General features: G+C 37.6%; 1 protein-coding gene across 2 annotated transcripts; it reads right to left on the reverse strand.

Annotated features, from left to right (window-relative positions):
* Positions 1–209: 209 nt before the first annotated feature.
* On the reverse strand, positions 210–17534 carry TRIM15 (tripartite motif containing 15). 2 transcript variants are annotated; one of them, XM_074264879.1, is made up of 7 exons: positions 16761–17534; positions 15918–16013; positions 12631–12861; positions 11587–11609; positions 3915–4030; positions 3443–3475; positions 210–1791 (listed from the first exon to the last, which is right to left on the reverse strand). In XM_074264879.1, exons 1-7 carry the CDS (start codon positions 17151–17153, stop codon positions 1274–1276), a joined length of 1410 nt encoding a protein of 469 aa, XP_074120980.1. In that variant the 5' UTR covers positions 17154–17534; the 3' UTR covers positions 210–1273. The 2 variants fall into 2 exon arrangements, with proteins under 2 accessions (XP_074120980.1, XP_074120981.1); XM_074264880.1 differs by lacking the exon at positions 3443–3475.
* Positions 17535–20715: the final 3181 nt, after the last annotated feature.

The raw sequence follows: 20715 nt of genomic DNA on the forward strand, positions 1-20715 counted from the left end.
TTGTAGTCATCCTTTTTAGCTTTTATTTTTTGGTCTATAGTAGCCTAAGAGAGCTGAGTTCATTGCACTTGAAATACTAATGGGAGGGTGAGTGAAAGGGGAGTTCCTGGGGAACATTGCCTTTTTAGAGAGAAAACAAGATTGTTCAATGTGTTTGCAGAGCTCAAAAACAATGAGATACTAAATACATGACATGGGGCAATAGAATGTCTAGACTTTGTTCTTTATTATAACTCTGAGTTGTTTGATCAGTGCAGGTCTGATGGGAGAGTCCCATTCCCGTCCAATAATCACAAGTTCTTTTTGTTTCAAAGTGAGATCATAAAACCAGATGCCTACATGTATCACTGTAATACAAGAATAATCAGAAGGTCAAGAGAGTTGTCCCTTTAGCAACTCCTATTTTGTTTTCCTTATGAAAGGAGCCCAAGACTTAAGGATTTTATAAAGATGGGTACCTCTCTGGATCTCCAGTGTTAGAACACGAATTCACTAGAGAAAACAGAAGAATTGTATTGATTATAGGCTATTGGGAAGGCTTTATGGTTTTCTGCCCTTTTTGTAAGGTGTAATAAAGGCCATTGAATTCAGATTCAATATAAGCATTGTTATTTGAGGGCTCAAAGAGGACTCTTGTTACCCATATGTGGATACCAAGATATGAGCCATATTTGAACCACATTAAGAAATTTTTCAGAGGATATCTTGAATGGGAGCAACATAAGCTGATTTTTGGAGGTGCTATCTAAAATATTATAAGTCCATGTAAGTCCATATCTTGGGGGACAGGGCCATGTTTTATCTAAGATAAAGTGTATAAGATGGATATAGAATGATATCTACTAGGGACAGAATGTTAGAACTCGCAAGTTCTAAGAGAGCAACTAGTCAAACACCCATATTTTATAGTTAATGAAACCAAAGCCTGGACTTGTCTATTTTCTTTCCCATTGGGTGACCCAGGAAGTATCCTTTTTTAACCCTCATCCTTTTTCTCACCCTCCATATCTCCCCTTCTCAGTACCATCAGGAATAACAATTTAGTTCAATAGACATTCGGTAAATTTTCATTCAATTCTACCACTACTGACATTATGTAAAAGTTAGGTTAATTTGCTTCAGCATTGGAAGTGAAACATTCTTGGAACAATTTCTATATATCTAGAGATTTGACTAGAAATGAGCTGAAAAGGAAGGAAATTGAAGCCTGCTATATACTAGAGCTCAGGTAATACAGGGGTCTAGGGAAATAGAAGTAGGGAGAGCATTGCCTTCAGGTTTTCAGAGTCAATTGGGAACCCTTTTTCCAAACAGCAAAGAATGGAAAGATTTTGCCTGTGAAGGAGGTGGGAAATGTAAAGATAGTGGTCTGGGTCTCAGCATTGGAGAGAGTCACATGTCCTCCACTGTAGTCTAGAGTCACCTGAACTCTGTGGGGAATTTCATTCAGTGGTAGATCAGTACCTGGGCAGGTGCTGGCCCAGCACTGGTGATAAGAGAAAATTACAGCCCAAACCCCCTCCTCAGTGCTCAGGCCCATATCCCCTTTCCTCTTCATGTCTTCTCGGGCCACACCCACGGTACAACCACCTCCATCACCTAGCACTACTTCGATTTCCCAGGAATGTTTGCCAGAAGAGAAACCTTGAGCACCCAATACAGCAGGTAGTCTATCAAAACGCTGGGGATTTTCTAGCAGATTTTGCTTCTGTCTTGTGTATCTCACTGATTTCCTGTCCGTGGAGAGAATGAGGCTCCAGCTAGCAGTCTGAGGATCCAGAGTGATACCTCCTATAGAAAGAATAAGTAGAATATTAAAGCCTGATTTTAATCTAGGCCAGCAATTTTCTTTCAGCTTCTGATAGATCCTTGGATAAGTGTTCTCTTTCCTCCTCTGATATGGCTACCAACCTGTTAAAGGGCCTTATCTTGCATCAAGTCTGGATTATTGCAATAAGCAATGGGTCTCTCTTCCCCTTGTCTCTTCCTATTCCAGTTCATCCTCTATTCAACTGTCAAATTGATTTTCCTAAAATGCAAGTCTGACCATTCAATCAATTCCAATAACTGGCTCTCTATTGTATTCAAGATCAAATATAAAATCCCATCTTTGGCTTTTAAAGTTCATCCTAACTGGGTTTGTTCCTGTCTTTTTAGTCTTCTTACACCCTAGCCTCCTAGCTTGCTCCTCACACAAACACTTGCATCTCCTGACGAGCCATTTTCATGGGCTGCCTTTCATACCTAGCATTTTTTTCCTTTTATCTCCATCTCTTTACTTCTCAGACTTCCTTTAGTTTTACCTAATGTCCCATTTTCTATAAGAAGATTTTCCCCAACTTCCTTTAGTCTTAGGGCCTCATCCTATATAACTCTTGTTTGCACATAATTGTTTGCATGCTGTGTCTCCAAGATCTGTGAGCTCCTTGAAAGCAGAGACCATTTTTGCCTTTTCTTGTATCTCCAATACTTAGCACAATGCCTGGCACACAGAAGGCTCTTAATAAATGCTTCATGATTTGACTTGACTTGACAACAGAGGTGGTGATGTTATCAACAAAAGGATTTAATAAACATTCAATTTTGGAGCTGAACACTCCTTAGAAAAGAGAATGGAAGTCAGAAATGAGGAGACTGGGTTCAAATCTCAGTTCTGACTCTGCATTGCCATGTTAAGTCCCTTAACATCGCTGAGTTTTAGTGTCTTCATCTGTAAGGTTGTTATCATCACAAGACTGTTGGGAGGAAAGCGCCTTGTAAACTTCAAGTTCCATGTAAATGTGAGTTGTTGATCTTTCTTATTTTACAGATGAGTTCACAGGGCCCAGAGAAGGCAAGTTCTTTGCCTAAGATTCCACAGCAAGTTAGTGGCCACAAAGAATTATAGGACTTATAGTTAAAGAGATGATTAAACTCACTTAATCTAGTGTCCCTTTCCCTCTCTTACTGTACAGTTTTCAAAGAAACTGGAGCCAAGAACTACATGGGAAATCAATCAGTCAATCAATCAATAAAAATGTATGTATTAAGTGTTTACCATGTGTTAAGAACTTGCTCTGAAGTCAGAGGACCTGTGTTCAAATCTTGCCTCTGACATCACTTATGTGACTTAGGGCAAAGGCCCTACTTAATATCCCAAGGTCTTATCAGTAAAATGAAGAGTTGGATCAGATGGCCTCTGAAGATTCCCTAATAGTTCTAGATCTATGATTCTCCATAATAAAGAGACTTGTCTAAGGTCACATAGCAGAACTAATCTTCAGATTCTGAGTCTAGTATTTTGTTTATTTTTTTATGCTGGTATCTTCAATCAGTAGATAAAGATGATTTTTTGGAATGGGAGAATTGGCTGTAATTCAAATAATTACAAATTGACAGTAAGTTTGAGGTAACCAGCTTCATCCAACTCTTCCCTTCCACCCCATCACCTCCATATGTCTACCTGCATTGTTGTCCAGATGAAGCAGCAAGTTTTCTGGAGGAGAGTAAAAATAGAGAGATGAGATTGGATCCAGTGTAGTGCATTAGTCAGATATCCCCTCTGTACTGAGGGCTTTTTTGGGACAGAGCTCTTCCTGTCCTGGCATTGTGGGGAAATCAAGAGGGATGAAAAGCTCTTGGTTTAATGGAAGAAAGATGGTCTTTCTCTTCAGAAAACTTGTAGTCTAATAAGAAGGCGGATGAATTGCACTTGTCTTCATGGGTAGGGTTGAGATATTAGAAAATGATTGAATAAATAGAATAATCAGCATATATAGGGTCAATTAGGGAAGACTTTCTGAAAGAAGGGAGGTTTAAACCAGGTTCTAAAGTCAGAGAGGGAAAGGGCTTGATAGAGAAGTGTCCTTAACTCTCCCTTCTCCCAAAGTTGGGAAGGTGGAATTTAGAAAAACTATAGTCCCCTTATTCTTTACCTGAGAATTTCCCCATCATCTCTGGGAGGACACGCATTTTTTGGTGAAGATCATGGATCCTTTTTGCCAGACCAGGAGAAATAGATTCTGGACTGATGTATGTCCCCTTCTCATACCTTCAGACACAAGTTAGTAATAAATTATTTTTAAGTCCACTGAAAGACAATCCCTGATTGTTTGTGCTGATTTTTTCCTTTCCTTTTTTTTTTTTTTCTTCTCTTGTGTTTAAAAAGAGCATTTGTAATATGGAATGGCTCTGTGGGAAGAGGAGAAGAAGGATTCTTGGGGAAATTATGATGATTTAAAAACAAAATACATCAATAAAAACTTAATAAAATAAAATAAAATAAAATAGAAAGTATAAATTAGGAGAGATCTGTTTTCAAAATAAAAAACTTGGCTTCAGGCTTCATTTTCAGCCAAAATAATTGTTGAACATCAAGAAAAGGAATTGCTCATCACAAAGAGTTGCATGACTTTGCCAAAATCAGATAAAACTAGATTTAAGATTATTTAATTTTTGACAGGAATATTAATCTACTAAGTAAGAGTGTTATAGATATGGTTTACTTAGATTGTAGCAAAGCATTTGATAATCACTGTTAGTCTTGTGGTAAAAATGAAGAAAATGTGGAGTAAATAATTAGATTGCTCTGGAATTGGTTCAATGACTGGATCTAAAAGTAATCTTTAGCAGTTTGATGTCAACATAGACCGCAAAGGGAAATAGAAATGTTGATAAAGAAAACAAAGCTGTGAAGAGAAGCTATTCTAAAGCAACTTTGTACAGAAGAAGTAGGTATTGGAGTCAACACAGTTTTAAGGATGTTGGGAAATCAGTTCTTAATATATCTGGGCAAGAAAAAGTTTTAAAAAATTTCAGACATTATTGGCAAAAAAAAAGATAAACTAAATTATATTAACAACTACTGACTTTCTTATTTTTACAAAATTTTTATGAGAATATCATACACAGTCATTTAGGGTCTCACTGATGAAGGTATGAGAAACAAACAAGCACATTTTTGCAAATGAAATATATAGGCTTATTGATTTAGAGCTAGAAGGAGTCTTAGAGGTCTCACTGAGATAAGAAACTGAATCCCAGAAAGGAATACTGGCAAAAGTGACCTAGTAGTAAGTGACAGAACTAGCTTTTAAATCCATTGACTCCAAATTGATTGCCTCTTCTAGTATATTACACTGTCACTCTACAGTAGATCACATCTTTGCAATTACATAATTGAAAGGCATAGCAAACACAAGATCCCATTTTGCTTATTGACAGCTATTAATTTTTTTTAACTTTTATTGAGAACAATGCTACCTTAAAAACTTTCTTCTCCAGTAAGCTTTTCCCATGCTTGTAATATTCACTCCTTGAAAAATGTAACAGATAACTTTATTCACAGTTCGCCTAATTATTGCTATCAAGTGATGCATGAAATGAATAGACATGCATACTAAAGGTTTTTTTTTTTTTTGTCACTTGTGATAGATGCACAATCTAAATCTGATAAGACTTCCATATGGATAGTGGGTTTTTCCAGATGCTTCTTTTTGCATATGATATATTGACTATATCTTCTAAGTGAAACATCTCCTACATAAATACTCAAAAGAGCTTTTTATAATTATTTACATTTTATAACTATCTACACTAAAAGAACTAAGTGGATGAACAATGCTTATTGTGTAGACTGTATAAAATTGGATGAACAACCCACCCACTAGTATGCCAGTCTTAGGGAGACACAAAACATGAACAATTTGGAGTTGGATAGGAAGAGGACAGCAACTTGAATTGCCTATGGAAAATTAAGCAATGATTTTTAGTGACCTCCAGCTTCTCTCTGTAATAAAGGCATGTCTTTTAAAAACATAATATTATTATTCCAGTGCTGCTTGGAATCATGGAATACTATAATCTTCGAAGAATTAAAGTTGAGAATTATCTCAATAGAAACACTTGGTGGGTGTGAATGGGTTGCATTGTATTATCAGTTCAGAATTGTTGGAGGAAAGTGGTATAAAGGCAGTCATCAAAGACATACATGACTAGAAAAGAAAGTGGATAATGATAAGAGCAAGTGTTAACCAGCATACCACTCAGGCTTCATTAATATCTATACAATGTCAAGAGAACTAGAGTGAGACTCTTAGATGAATCCTATGTGAAGATTTTATGGCAGAATCAACAAAACTTTTCATCATTAAGCCTATTTGATTCCCGGTACTGGAAGTGGGGATATATATCCAAAAATGAAGCAGTAGGTGATGATGAGCTGAAAGCTAGGTACAACAACTTTCCAGTGAGTTCTATAAGTTAATTTTGTATGGCTGGCAAATGATTCCTTAATATCCAAATAGCCTTGGACAGAAAAAATGTTCCCCACCCCTAGTTTAGGCAGTCTTTGAGATTGTGAATGTAGAAGCAAATTGTTAAACCATTTCCAAGAGTTGATCTGGATTAGAAGGTAGTCTACACCCTCAGCAAAAGTAGCCAAATAAATGAGATCACAGACCTATTACAATGTTAGTAAACCAATATAAATAGATCTTTAGCAGACTACCCAGGAGGATCTATGCTTGGCCTTTTCATCAGAACTTAGATAAAGGCACAGATAAGTATAATATCTGCAGTATAATAACATAATGCAGTATAATAATAAGTATAAAATAAAATAATAAAAATAAGTATAATATTTGCAGATAACTCAGAGCTAGAAGGGACTATAACAAGATGAAACTTAGTAAAGATAAAGGAAAGTCCTACACCTTGACTCAAAAAATCAACTTTGAATATTTTTGTAAAAGATAAGGGAGGCAAGGCTAGCCAGCAATTCATCTGAAAGATATCTGGGGGTTTTAGTGTATTTTAAGTTCAATAAGTTAATAGCATGAAATAGTAAGCAAGTAAGTTTGTTGAGGACCATGCATAGTATAAAAGCCAGAAAGCTTGTAAAGGGGTTAACAGGGAATTGCATAGGAAGGCGATCTCTCAGTCCCCGGCAGCTGTGTATCACAGCACACTTTGAGAAGTGAAGGGAGTGATTAGTTCTCACAGACTTGCAATTGTGGAGTTACAAATCAGTCTCGACTATTATCTTACTTTTAAGTTGATCTAGCAGACTCCTTGGAATCAACATGACCTTGGCAACCAGAGATAAATGTCTGGAGGTCATAAAACATAGTTACAGACACAAGTGTAGGAATGTATGTTTTTCTTTACCGGATAATAATATTGCTATCCTTAGAAAACATTTATATTCTGTATAGGGAATGGAATAAATTCGAGGTATTTATTGGCATACAGTTGCCTCTTGTCTCCTTGTGTCCTCTCACATGATACCCACTATTGGGCTGGTCAGAATTAGATCCCAGCTGCCACTAACAAGTGGCCCCTAACATAAGTTAATGCAATCTTAGGCTGAATTAAAAGATTCAAAAAATCAAGGAATCAGAAAAAGATCTTCTCTAGTGTAAGGTGAGGAGGGTAGGAGTTCAGGATTTAAACGACATTTTTTAAAAGAACAACAAAAAAAATTTTTTTTTTAAATGAATAAGGAAAGAATAGTCCATTTGTTCTCTGCCATAGTCAGAACATATTGGCAGTACAATGGCAATTCTGGATGTCACATTTTGGGAAGGATATTAATAAACTGAAGAGCCGTTGGGGAGGACAATTAGGATAGCAAAGAGTTTCAAGGTCATGTCATATGAGGACTTTTTGAAGGAACTGGAAATGCTTAGACTAAAGGAGAAAGGATTTATGAGAACATGATGATTCTAAGTATTGAAGGACTATCATAAAAGAAGAATTAGATTAATTTAGCTTTGTCCTCAAGGACAGAAGTAGATACAATGTGGGGAAGGTGCAAAAAAATCCCAACACACTTAGGTTTGATTTAAGGAAAAAATGTTCTAACAATTTCCCCAAAATGGAATGGGCTACCTTGGGAGGGAGTAGGTTCTTCCTCATTTAGGGTCCTTTAACCCCCCTTTGAATGACCACTTATTGAGTATGCTGTAGTGAGGATTTTTTTGCATGTATGGATTGGTCTAGATAAACAACTATTAAAATTGGATCAATTTAATTAGATAAAAGGAAGAACTTAGTATTGCTTACAAGTGATGGTAATAGCATGTTTAGCTTTGCCTTGTACTTTATACATTCTTGTGAACGTATAATTTCTTCCTTTTACAAATGTGGAGACTGAAAGGTCAGAGAGGAAAAGTGATTTGCCCATGGTCACACAGCATGCTCTTGAACTTAAGATTTGTGATTCTAAGAGCATGTTACTACCCAATATCAAGGGTGAAATAGGATGGTCTAAATGATGGTGTTAGGCCTGTCCTGCCTCTGTTGTCAGAATGAAGTTCTGCTCCATGACTTAAATAATACTGAAAAGCTATCCCATTCTGGTCTTTGGGTAAGAAAGAATGTGGATGGGGTAAGGATGGTGTGGGGAAGAAGAGAGAGGAAAGGAGATGTGAATATATAGAAATAAACATCCCAAATTACAAAAGGCCTCTTTTTAAGCCTCCTATATATATGAACAGTTGGCTTATTGTGCTGTTAGTCACCTTCCCCCAACCTCATCTCAATTAGTTCCATATATGGATAATGGTTTCTTTCTAAGCACAACAAGATCCAGAGGAAGGAAAGATTAGAATTTCTACTCTACTGTGGAAGTGGGGAACTGGGGAGAAATTAGAATGATTGATATGATTTCCAGTTAGATGGACTAAGTCAGGAAAGGATATCAGAAATATAGTCAGGTGTCCTTAAAGGAACTGAGGTGATTTCTCCATGCATATTCCCCTTTAGGATCCATATTGAAAGAGTTGAACTTGTATATAGCTTGTTTGTACGTGCTTATTTGTTATGGGCCAAAACTTGAAACAAGGTATTAAGTCACTGATAAAGATTATGCTTATGTACTTAGTTCCCACCTTTAAAGGAGTTCACCCCTTTAGAGAGCATATATAAGAAGGAGATTCACAAGTCAGGAAGAAATATAAGCAAGAAGCAATCAGAGCCAGAGTCACAAGCCCACAGAAACCCACAAGCCCACTCTCTGGGAGGAGGAGTCAAGATTCATTCCAACTCCTACCTTTGTGCTGGCTGGAGACATTGGGAGAGAGCTCTCAGAACCAAGGAGAGAGACAGGCCTCTAAGAGAGCTAACCAGGCCCAGGAAAAGAGACATGACTTTGAAGGAGAAAATAAAGGATCTGGATTTTAACTCCTGGCTGCATTTGGGATTATTGAAACTGAACTGAAACTAAGGCTGCTCCCAGATGCTCCCCAAAAAACCTGCTCCCAGAGAAGATTATAATTTAGAGAAGAACATTACAGTTATTTGTATATTTTCTTCCTCCATTAGTTTTTAAATACAACTAGCTAGTCAATTAAGAAGACTCTGTGTGTGTGTGTGTGTGTTTGCCACAGATGCATTTGGCATTATAAATGTGCTTATTTATTAAAGAATAGGTGACATATCAGGGAGCTTAAGACTTTATGGGATTGTGTCAGTGCAGGGTTGTATGTGTAGAAGATATATGTGTCTTTTACACACATATATATGTGTTCTTGAAGAAAAGGACTTTCTTTTGCTTTTTTTTTTTTTTTTTTGGCATCCCCAGTACCTAGCACAGTGCCTAACATGTAGTTGATGTTCAATAAATGTTTATTGAGTGAAAACAGCCATGCTGTATGAGAATGAGGAATGAATTTGTGGATACTGTCTGAAAGTAAAGCAGTAAAGTAAAACTTCTGGGTTATCTTGAGCAAGTCACATATACTTTCTGTGATTTGGTCTCCTCATTCCATATGTTGTTGTGTGCCTCCAATGGCAAAACTATATGTTAATCTGTGCTAGGAATGGTTCATGATGCCAAAGGGAAAGATGTATTTACTTAATTTACTTATGAAGTTAAGAAAAGGGGGTAGGAGAAGGGTTTTAGTGAAGCGGGTTGTGGTCCCTTTAAGAAACTGTATTTCCTATTGATTTGTGATTCCTTTCAGATTCCCAGCCCCTCCTGGCTGAGGCATTATCAATCTAGGATGCCAGGGTTTTTGATTCACAAATCTTGCTCAAAAGCACCTCCGAATTAAAATAGGAGATACTTGTCCAGCCCTTGTCTCAGGCTTGTCCCAGCCCCCACTGGATCTGAGCCAACTTGGGCTCTCCCAGTCCCCACCTGTTCTGATCTGTTCCTGTTGTCCCAGCCCCCATTCTGATGATCTGCTCAGGTTTCCCAATCCCCACTAAAACAAGCAATATAATGAGCTTCCATAGACTAAGGTCTTTGCAGATGGACCTTGGCAGTTCCCTTTACTGCCAGGACCTTCTGTCAACTGAGAATTGCATTCTCAGTGCAAAATTCCATTGTCCATAGATCTGTCCACTGGAATACTCTTTCCAATGCCATCCTCCCTTTACCCTCACCTATTTCCCTAAGTAGACTTTAACTTTACTTCCAATCCCCATAATAAACCTCTTTTATCAATCTAGGTTTTTGGGTCTGTAAATTCCTTTACAAGGACCCTCTGCCCCACCAGAAGGGAATCCCAGAACTCCCTACCCTTGTGCCGAATCCCAAGGGGTTGCAGGGGGGCTCTATTTGATTCCCTGAACCCCGAACCTGCCACTAGACCTCATTTAACTCCCTGATCACCAGAAACCCTAATTTCATTTGGGTTCCCCAAATCTAAACCTCATCACTGGTGCTCCAAAGTGCATTTCTCTCTGTTCATCACAGAAAGTTTTCCCTCATAGAAACAACATGGACTTCCCTGGGGAAGTCCACAAAAATCTGATTGTAGTAAAAAAAAATTTTTTTTGGAGCAGATTTATAATTTCAATGGCATGGAGAATTCCTAGTAGGGAAATATCCTCTACTAGTGCAGATCACAATCTGCTTGCAAATTAGAGAGTCAGTACCCTGGTATGCTGAAAGATTAAGTTAATTGGTTAGCCAATATGTTCCAGAAGCAAGTCTTTCTGAGTTATGACTAGTTCTCTATCCTCACTGCCATTCTTTCTTATAGCTTAGTTATTGTACTAGTAATAATATGGTATAGTACAGAGATATCAAACTTAGCCCACCCTGATTGAAATGCAATTGTTTAACAAAATAAATAAAAATACAATGCAATGTTACAATACAATGTACAATATAATACAAATATAAAAACACAATATAATGATGTTAATTTATGGTTTTCTTAATATGTGGCCTGCAGGGATTCATTTTCATTTGAGTTTGACACCACTGATATAATGGATATGGTACTGGACTCGGATATTTACCATGTGACTCCGGACAAGTCTTGCTAGATTTAAATTCAGAAGACCTTAGCTTGAATACTACATACTGGAATTTGAAGAATATTTGACAGAGTTCTCTGCAATTGCAAGGCAGTCACATGCCTGCTTTGAATTTAATTATAAATATTCTCCTCATTTATAAAACGGGAATGACAATACTTATATTACCTACTTCACAGGGTTGTCTGTGATAAAACCCCTTTTTAAACTTTAAAATACTATATAAATATGCGATATGACCATGAGAGTGTCAATTTGTCGGTATGTCTGTGTGAATGCTTAGGTTTGTATTTATGTTATATATGAAGAAAGTAGGACTGAGGAAGGAGGACTTACCTATTCTGAGTCATTTTGACATCCTAGAAAAAAATAAAATAACATGTACTCAGTGTCCTTCCTCCTTGGTAGTTCCCATCCACCTTAAACAGTCTGTTCTCTCTTTCTAAATCTACCTGCAAATCCTCTTCTTCAAGGAAACAAAATTCACAGAATCTGAGTATTTAAAGGGGCCTTAGATACAATGTAATCCAAGCTTCTCATTTTATAAAAGAGGATACGAAAGTCCAGATTACAGAAAATTCAGTTTGAGATCATTGAAAGTGATGCATAATTTGATTTGTTGTTTTGTTGATTGACTTCTGCATCCCTTTTATTAGACCGAATGCCAACTTTAGTCCTAGGTCTGCCATTCACTTTGGGGGCCCATTGTTGATTGTCCAGTCTTAAGAAAGTGATGGAGCAAATCTTAATACTACAGATTAAATTTTAAAGCAGGATTTTTTTTTCCCCTAGAGAGCAGGCTCTTTCCACTATGACATATTGCCTCTCCCTAATTTAATACCAGACTTCTTTAATTTATGTCAACTTATCCTTTTGCACTTGTTTTTGTGTTTTCTATGCTTTATATAATGTTTTTGGGGGTGTCAAGTTTTCATCATTTTGGGAGTCCTCTGAAGGGAGAAACAAGTTAACAGAACAACACATCATAATATTGAGAGCTGAAGGGATCAGAAAGGCTGTTGAGTCCAATTATTTTTTATAGACAAAGAAATTGAGGCACAGAGAGGTTAAATGACTTCCCCAGACTCGCACAACTAATAAATGTTCGAGGCAAATTTCAAATTCAGATTTACAAGTTCAGGATCTGCCACTAATTCACTGTGTGACCTTATTAATCTAAGCCTCAGTTTTCTTCTCTTGTAAAACAAGTTTCTAGACTAAATGATCTTGGTTCCTTCCATTTCTGATATTCTATGACCATTTTCTTCTTACCATTAATTCCTTCTTCACCTGGGACAAGGAACACGATTCCAAAGTGCTGATGGAGTGACTAATGCACATTCTTGTTCTTGTGGATAAGAGAGAGGAAGTGTCCCTTACCTTTAGGAGTTCATTCGCTGACAGTTGGCACTTCCCCTCTAACTCCTTTATATGCACACCCAACTGGACAATCTCTTCAGAGACTTTGTCAATGTAACGATCTCTCTCCTTCCAGATCTCTTTTTTTAGCTCCCCCAGTTTATCCAGGAGAAGGCTCTGTTGCCCCTCAAGTATTTGCTGCAACTTTTCAAACGCCTCTTTCACCTGCTGCTTCTTGGATTCAATCTGGGTCTGCAGTGAAAGGACAAGGATAGGAGAAGATGATATGTGGTTGGGGGCGGGGAAGAGGGGGGTGGGAACTGAGGGAAGTCATAAGTCCTTACACACTATGTCCCAGAAAGTTTTCTCCTTAGGGGCAAATGAGAATGATACAAGGAAACCATTTCCCAATCTGATTCCCCAAATCACTGATTCACCTGTGCTTCCAAGAAACACATCCTGCTAAACCCATCTCAGCAGACAAGCTAAATGAGTAATCAAAAGGTCTCAGACTTGTCATTGAGTTGGGGGGTATCTACTCCAAGTCTGTGAAGACTTCCCCTGGTGAAATAAGAAGATGAGAACAGTCTGCTACAATGGTCATGGAGATGGCTGGAGCAAGCGATGTGGAGCACTTAGTGTTTCATCAGACCTCGAGGATGGCGAAGTCACCTGCAGCATCCTAGGCCATCCCTAGTCACTTTTTGTCCTGCCACTGAACGTCAGGGACTCTGAAAAAGAGAGTGAGACTTTGTGCAGCTTTGCCTCACCTGAATCCAATTTACTAATAAATCAAGACATCAACTGTGATGTCATTGGCCCTCTTTGTGAAAGAGGGATGAATAGAGCCAAGTGTGTGTATTGCTAAAACAGGAGATACTTTAGCTAGATTCTAGAAAGGATTTACTAATCAATCTATGACATCATCTGTTCATCTACACTAGAAATTTTTAAAGGTTTTTAATAACACTCTTTTGTCATGTTAATGGTACTTTTGAATTTTTAATGATTTTATATGTACAATCTATTAATGTCATAACATCTTTGTGTGATATACTGTTATATCTTTCCATTTCGTTAGGAAACTGAAGTCAAGTAAATTACCCAAGATCACAGTATGTTAAACTCTAACAATGGGAAAGGAGCAAACATTTAAGTGCCTACTATGGGCCAGCCTCTGTACTGAAAGCTTTATAGATATTATTTCATTTGGTCCTCTCACCAACTCTGTGAGGTACAGGTGAGGGGAGGGGGCAGGCAGAAATTAAGCCACTTTCACAGGTCACACAACTAGTAAGTGTCTGAGGTCATAGCTGAACTCAAATCTTCATGACTACAGGCCCAATGCTTTATCTGCTGTTATGACTTAACTCATTCTACTATTACGTAACAAAGTAGGCCAATGAAGTATTTGGCTTCTTACATTCTGAAATATGAAAGTGTTTGGCAGGATCTCTTGTACCAAATAATTTTCTCAACCCCAAAAACTTTTATAACTGGTATTCTACTGTAAGTGGATAATTTGTTTTAGTTTCAAAGATGCTTTAAATCTTAAAAAAAAAAAAAAAAAAATCATTCAATCTTATACAGCCTATAGTATTTAGACAGGATTTAAGGAACGGAAGAAATTTTCTATGGAAAGTGAAAGTATGGCACATATTTCACTATGGCAGTGAAAATCAGCAGCTCATCTGCAACTTGCATGTCATCTTAATAATCATAACTCATATTTATTTAGCACTTTCTATATGCCAGGTACTATGCTAAGTATTTAACAATTATTTAATTTGATCTTCTCTATAACTTTGGAAGGTAGAGGCTATTAACCCCATTTTACAGTTGAGGAAACTAAGGCAGGTATTGGTTAAGTGACCTGCCCAGGTCACACAGCTTGTCTGAGTCTGGTTTGAATTCAGGTCTTTCTGACTCCAAGTCTAGTTGTCCTGATTGTGCCACTTAGCTTTATGGAGTATAGAAACATGCAGAGATGCCTGGAGTACTGAGAAATTACTTGTACATGGTCACATAGCCAGTATGTATCAGAAGGACTTGAATTCAGACCTTGCTGATGGCTTTCTATACCACATCACCAATCAAAAGTCTCTTGGAATACAAATACTTTAATATATAACTAAGCAGAGAACGGAAGTCCAAGTGATTAAAGACTTAAAGAATGAAGGGTAGATATCATTTGCATTTTACAATGAGGAAAAGAAAGCTCAGAGATTGAGTAACCTTTTATGATCTACAAGAAATAAGTATCAAAGCTGGGATTTGAACCAAGGTGGCTTTATTCCAAAGCCACAAGATTTAGACTTCCTAAATATCATCCCAGAGATTTTTCCCCTAGACTATCTTTTCCAGAATGAAATTTCCCCTGACCTCTTGCTCCTCATCTAAATCAATTGATTTAATTAGATTACTGAATTTAAAATCAGGAGACTTGGATTTGAATCTTAATCCTACTATTTATTTGATTTGTGGCTTTGGAAAAGTCACTCTCCCTCTTTAGGGAGATTTACTCATATAAATTTTCTCATCTATAAAATGAGGAGGCTGGACCAGGAGATCATTAGTTCCTTTCTTACCCTAAATCCTATGATCCTGTCACTTTAATTCTTTGTAAATATTATTTTATTTTCCCCCCCAATTACATATAGTTTTCAACATTTATTTTATTTTATTTTATTTTTTTAAACAAGGCAATGACTTGCTCAGGATCACACAGCTAGAAAATATGAATGTTAAGTGTCTGATGTTGGATTTGAATTCAGGTACTCTTAACTTCAGGGCCAGTGCTTTATCCACTGCACCATCTAACTGCTCCCTAGCACCTTGTTTCTGAGGACATCCTTCTCTGTAAAATGAGAATTAGACCAGGTGATCATAAATCCCCCTTCCAGTTCAAATCCTCAATTTTAAGGATAAAGGGAATTTGTGAGAAAGACAGGTGATGTTTTTTAGCTTGAAGACCAGGGTAATGGCAATTCAGACTCCCCATTAGTATTGTAATAATAATAACAATAGCTGGTATTTATATAATACTTTAAAATTTGTGAAGCACATAATATGCCTCATATCATTTGAGCTTTACAAACTTTATATGTATACTATATTTTACAAATGAGGAAAATGAAGTTTTGAAGAAGTTAAATGTTTTGCCCATAGTTATACAAACAAGAAGAGGGAGAGGTAGGATGTGAAGGTCATCCTGACTTCAGGACCAGCAGGACACCAAAAAACAGGTTTCGATTGAGTTTGTGAGGGCAGCTTCCAAGAAGAACAGCTGGTTGGCAATGCTTCCTTACCAATAACACCTGGAGTTTCTGTTCTTCTCGAGATTTCATGCGCTCCATTTCTTCTTTCTCTTCATGCAAGACCTCTAACCTACTTTTCAGTCGTTCCTGGTGGAAGCAAGTAAGAAGGGTTTTTGAATTAGTGATAATTCTTATGTGTTTGAAAGATAGGTGGTGCTGAGATAATCTCAAAACCAATGGAAAGTTGTTGTTGTTGTTGTTGTAACAAAACCTGGGATGTAGTATGACTTCTGTTGCCTATTACTCTGTGACTTTGAGTGAGGTACTTTCTCTGTACCTCATTTTTCTTATCTACAAAATGAGGGGACTGAACTAATCTCCAATCACAAATAGAAGTAGCCATTTCAAGCTACCTTCAGAATCATCCAAGGGTAGTATAAAATCATTAAGTCAAAGAACTTTGACCTTGAGATAACTTCTCAAACAAATTGGATGATTTATTAATTTATATACCTAGGCTTTCCCTCCAGTATTTCCTTCCTTCTCTCCATCTCCCACTTCCATCTCCACTTCTTTTCTAGGAACTTTTCATTCTGAAGAAGGATTTCAAAATTCTCCCAAGATACCAGAAGTTAGTAATTGTGGTTCTTCTATTTGGAAGCTTCCTATGAGAGGAGAGTATTTTCCCCTATTTCTTCCCTACATCTTGCTGCTCTCATCTGACCGGGAGCTTTTTCAGTCTGGGGAAAGTGTCCCTTTCCTCTGGATTCCTTCCATCACTTGTACTTAGGACAAGACTCTGTTCTTCCTCACTGACTGAGAAAATGGGGGCCTCCAAAGTAAACCTAAGATTATCAGACCACCCTTACCAAATCAGGAAAAATAGTTTCCTACCCTGTAGGGTTGAGTGGCTTCATCCAAGAGTACCACAGCATGAGCCTGGTGATTGGAACTCTCCCGGCAGAGCACACAAAGGAATTCCCCATCATTCTCACAGAAGAAGTAAATTTTCTCACCATGCTCATCACAGTGAGTCTCTCCTCCTTGGCCCAGGAGCTTAAGGTTCTTTGTGGCCCAGTTCTGGGGCTGAAGAGCCTCTGTCTGCTTCTTCTCCTTGCAGATTGGACACAGCCTAGAAGGATGGGCACCCTTTGGCAAGGGTGGTATGAGACATAATCTGCAGAAGATATGTCCACAGGGGTAAGTCACTGGATCCTCAGGGAAGGCAGTACAGATAGGACAGCATACCTCCTCATGGACTATCTGTAAGGAGCTTGAGGGCATCATACTTTATCCCAGCTTGAGTTCCTTCAGGCCTCTACCACCTTTTCCACTAATTCCTTCTCCCCTCAATTGATCTTTAAATAGTCAATGAAGAAAAGAAATAGGAAGGGGTCTGAGTCTCTGTTTCCTTACTTGTAAAATGAGGGGGTTGATCTAGAGATGATATTTAAGGTGCCTTCCAGCTTTAAGGCCTACAATCCTACAGAAATCTGAAAAGAAAACTGACTCTGTCCTTTATCCTTCCCTACACCCCAGCCTCCAACAGTCAGCTGAGAAAGTTCAAACTCCAGGGAATGAATCTTTCTTTACCCGGCATTCCCCAAGTTCCAGAAATGAAAGCTGTCTCCAAGTGAGTCAAACTCTTATTAAGATTTTATTGTAAGGTCTTTCTGAGAGATGGGGAGGGGAGGGTGATGCAAGGGAGACTTAGTTTTCTGGAATGCCTCACCCTGGTGTGTGTGTGTTGGAGGATGGGATGTGAGGTAGGGGAGGAGATCTAAAGGAGAACAGGAAAGGGGAGGGGAGGAGAGACTCTTTGTTTAATTTAATAAACAAGTGAGAGACCATAAACCTAAAACAGGAGGGAGTGCCCAGGACCGCAAAGTCCAAAAGATGGTGATTTGCTTCCAGCATTAGGGGAGGGCCTCACTGCAGCTTATTACAGATTTGGAAAGTATAGGGAGAGATTAGCAGCTCCTTTCTTTCTCCTCTCAATTTCTACTTACCTTCCTTTACCTCCTATTTTCCCCTTCCTCATTTTCTTCTCTACATTCCATGTCTCTTTCTCCTACCCCTAGTTTGTAACACTTTATAAAAGGTGGCAAAGTACAGTGAAAAGAGGAGGAGTAGTTATGGCATCTCTGCTTCTGTATTTAGTCTGTTGTGATATATTTTGAGAGAAATGATTTTCAATAACTAATGATTTGAGGGAATCTAGAATCCCTCTTGCACCCTTTTCTAAGGTCCTGATTTCAAAAGCAGTCTCTTGAAGGACATTACTGATAATGAGATTGGACTAATTTAATGATCTTGATCAGAAACCACCTTGGTGGGGAAGCAGTTTTGCTCTACTTCCCTAACTCTCATCACTTTGATCATTTGTCAATTGGAGAATGGCTTGATTTCTTATAAATTAGAGTCAATTCTCTATATATTTTGGAAATGAGGCCTTTATCAGAACCTTTGACTATAAAAATATTATTGCAACTATTTCTAGTCATATGAAAAGATGCTCCAAGTCATTATTAATCAGAGAAATGCAAATTAAGACAACTCTGAGATATCACTACACACCTGTCAGATTGGCTAGAGTAACAGGGAAAGATAATGCAGAATGTTGGAGGGGATGTGGGAAAATTGGGACACTGATACATTGTGTGTGGAGTTGTGAATACATCCAGCCATTCTGGAGAGCAATCTGGAACTAAGAGTTATCAAACTGTGCATACTGTTTAATTCAGCAGTGCTACTACTGGGCTTATATCCCAAAAAGATCTTAAAGAAGGGAAAGGGACATGTATGTGCAAGAATGTTTGTGGCAGCCCTCTTTGTAGTGACCAGAAACTGGAAAAAGAATCAATGCCAATCAATTGGAGAATGGCTGAATAAATTGTGGTATGGAATATTATGGAATATTATTATTCTGTAAGAAATGACAAACAGGATGATTTCAGAAAGACCTGGAGAGACTTACATGAACTGATGCTAAGTGAAATGAGCAGCATCAGGAGATCATTATATACTTAACAATAATATATGATGATCAATACTGATGGACGTGGCCCTCTTCAACAATGAGATGAACCAAATCAGTTCCAATAGAGCAGTAATGAACTGAACCAGCTACACCCAGCAAAAGAACTCTGGGAGTTGACTATGAACCACTACATAGGATTCCCAATCCCTCTATTTTTGTCCACCTGAATTTTTAATTTCCTTCACAGGCTAGTTGTGCACTATTTCAAAGTCCAATTCTTTTTGTACAGCAAAATAACTGTTTGGACATGTATACATATATTTAACTTATACTTTAACATATTTAACATGTATTGGTCAACCTGCCATCTGGGGGAAGGGGTGGGAGGAAGGAGGGAAAAAGTTGGAACAAAAGGTTTTGCAATTATCAATGCTGAAAAATTACCTATGCATAAAATTTTTGTAAAAATTAATTAAATAAATAAATTTTTAAAAATACTGGCATTGTTAATAAAACTATTAAAGTACTGAGAAATTATGTCTCTTGAACTTTTTAAACATCACAATTGTTTTGATTAAAGGAAGTATATACAGAAAATTCTGCTTTATACAGGTATATTGGGAAAGGTGTATGGTATGCAACTCACCAATAAATCTCAGAGGTCTCTCAAGGTATAAGAAGAAAGTTTATTCAATTCTCATGAGAAGCAGGCAGTCACTGTCACCATATGGAGAGGTGAAAGTGAGCACTCTGAGCACAAACAGAGGTGCACTATATAATTTCCCTGACACAATACTGACCCTCCCCACTGGCTTATTCTCATTGACTGAGACTGTAACCTTACATTCAAATGGAGAAGCAACCCCTAGATTCAAATTTAAACAAAGACAATCCTTTTACTGACCCTAAGACATGTGCTTTCAACTTATGAGAGAGAAGGGTTGAGTCAGTCCACTCCACACCTTCCCAGACTTGCTTCCCCTCCCCATATCCTGGAAACTGTTTGCTAATGAGGAAAGACAGGGGAAAATAGGAACCTGATCCCATAGATTTATATTGTTTTAATAGGAAAATAATGTCTTAATAGTATAATGAAAATAATTTTGACCTTAAAGATTCCCCTGTTCTGGGGTACCACCAGTGAGAACCATTGTAAAGTCTTGAGAGTGTCAGACTTGGTGTTAGGATGGTCTCCATTCAAATTCTCTCTGACATTTATTAACTGAGTTATCTCAAGCAATCACATAAGCTTTCTAGATCTTGATTTCTTCTCCTATAAAATAAGGGGTTTAGACAATATGGCCTCTGTAATTGCATTCAGCTGAACACTGGGTCTGCAAACCAGAAGATTTGAGTTCAAATCGTGCCTCAGACATTTGCTATGTGACCCTGGAAAAAGTTATTTAACCCCATCCAGCCCCAGTTTCCTCAACTAAGAAATGAGGACTAATTTCTCTAATGAATATTGATGCAAAAATCTTAAATAAAATGTTAGCAATGAGATTACAGAAAGTCATCCCCAGAATAATACTCTATGACTAAGTAGGACTTACACCAGGAATGCAGGGTTAGTTCAATATCAGGAAAATTATCAACATAATCAACTATATTAAAAATCAAACTAACAAAAATCACATGATTATCTCAATAGATGCAGAAAAAGCATATGATAAAATCCAACACCCATTCTTAGTAAAAACACTAGAGTATAGGAATAAATGGACTTTTCCTTAAAATGATTAGTAGCATCTATTTAAAATCATCAGCAAGCATCACATGTAATGGAGACAAACTAGAACCATTCCCAGTAAGATCAGGAGTGAAACAAGGCTGCTCACTATCACCATTACTATTCAATATTGTATTAAA

This window comes from Sminthopsis crassicaudata, chromosome 4 (genome assembly GCF_048593235.1).
Source record: "Sminthopsis crassicaudata isolate SCR6 chromosome 4, ASM4859323v1, whole genome shotgun sequence".
Lineage (NCBI taxonomy): Eukaryota > Metazoa > Chordata > Mammalia > Dasyuromorphia > Dasyuridae > Sminthopsis > Sminthopsis crassicaudata.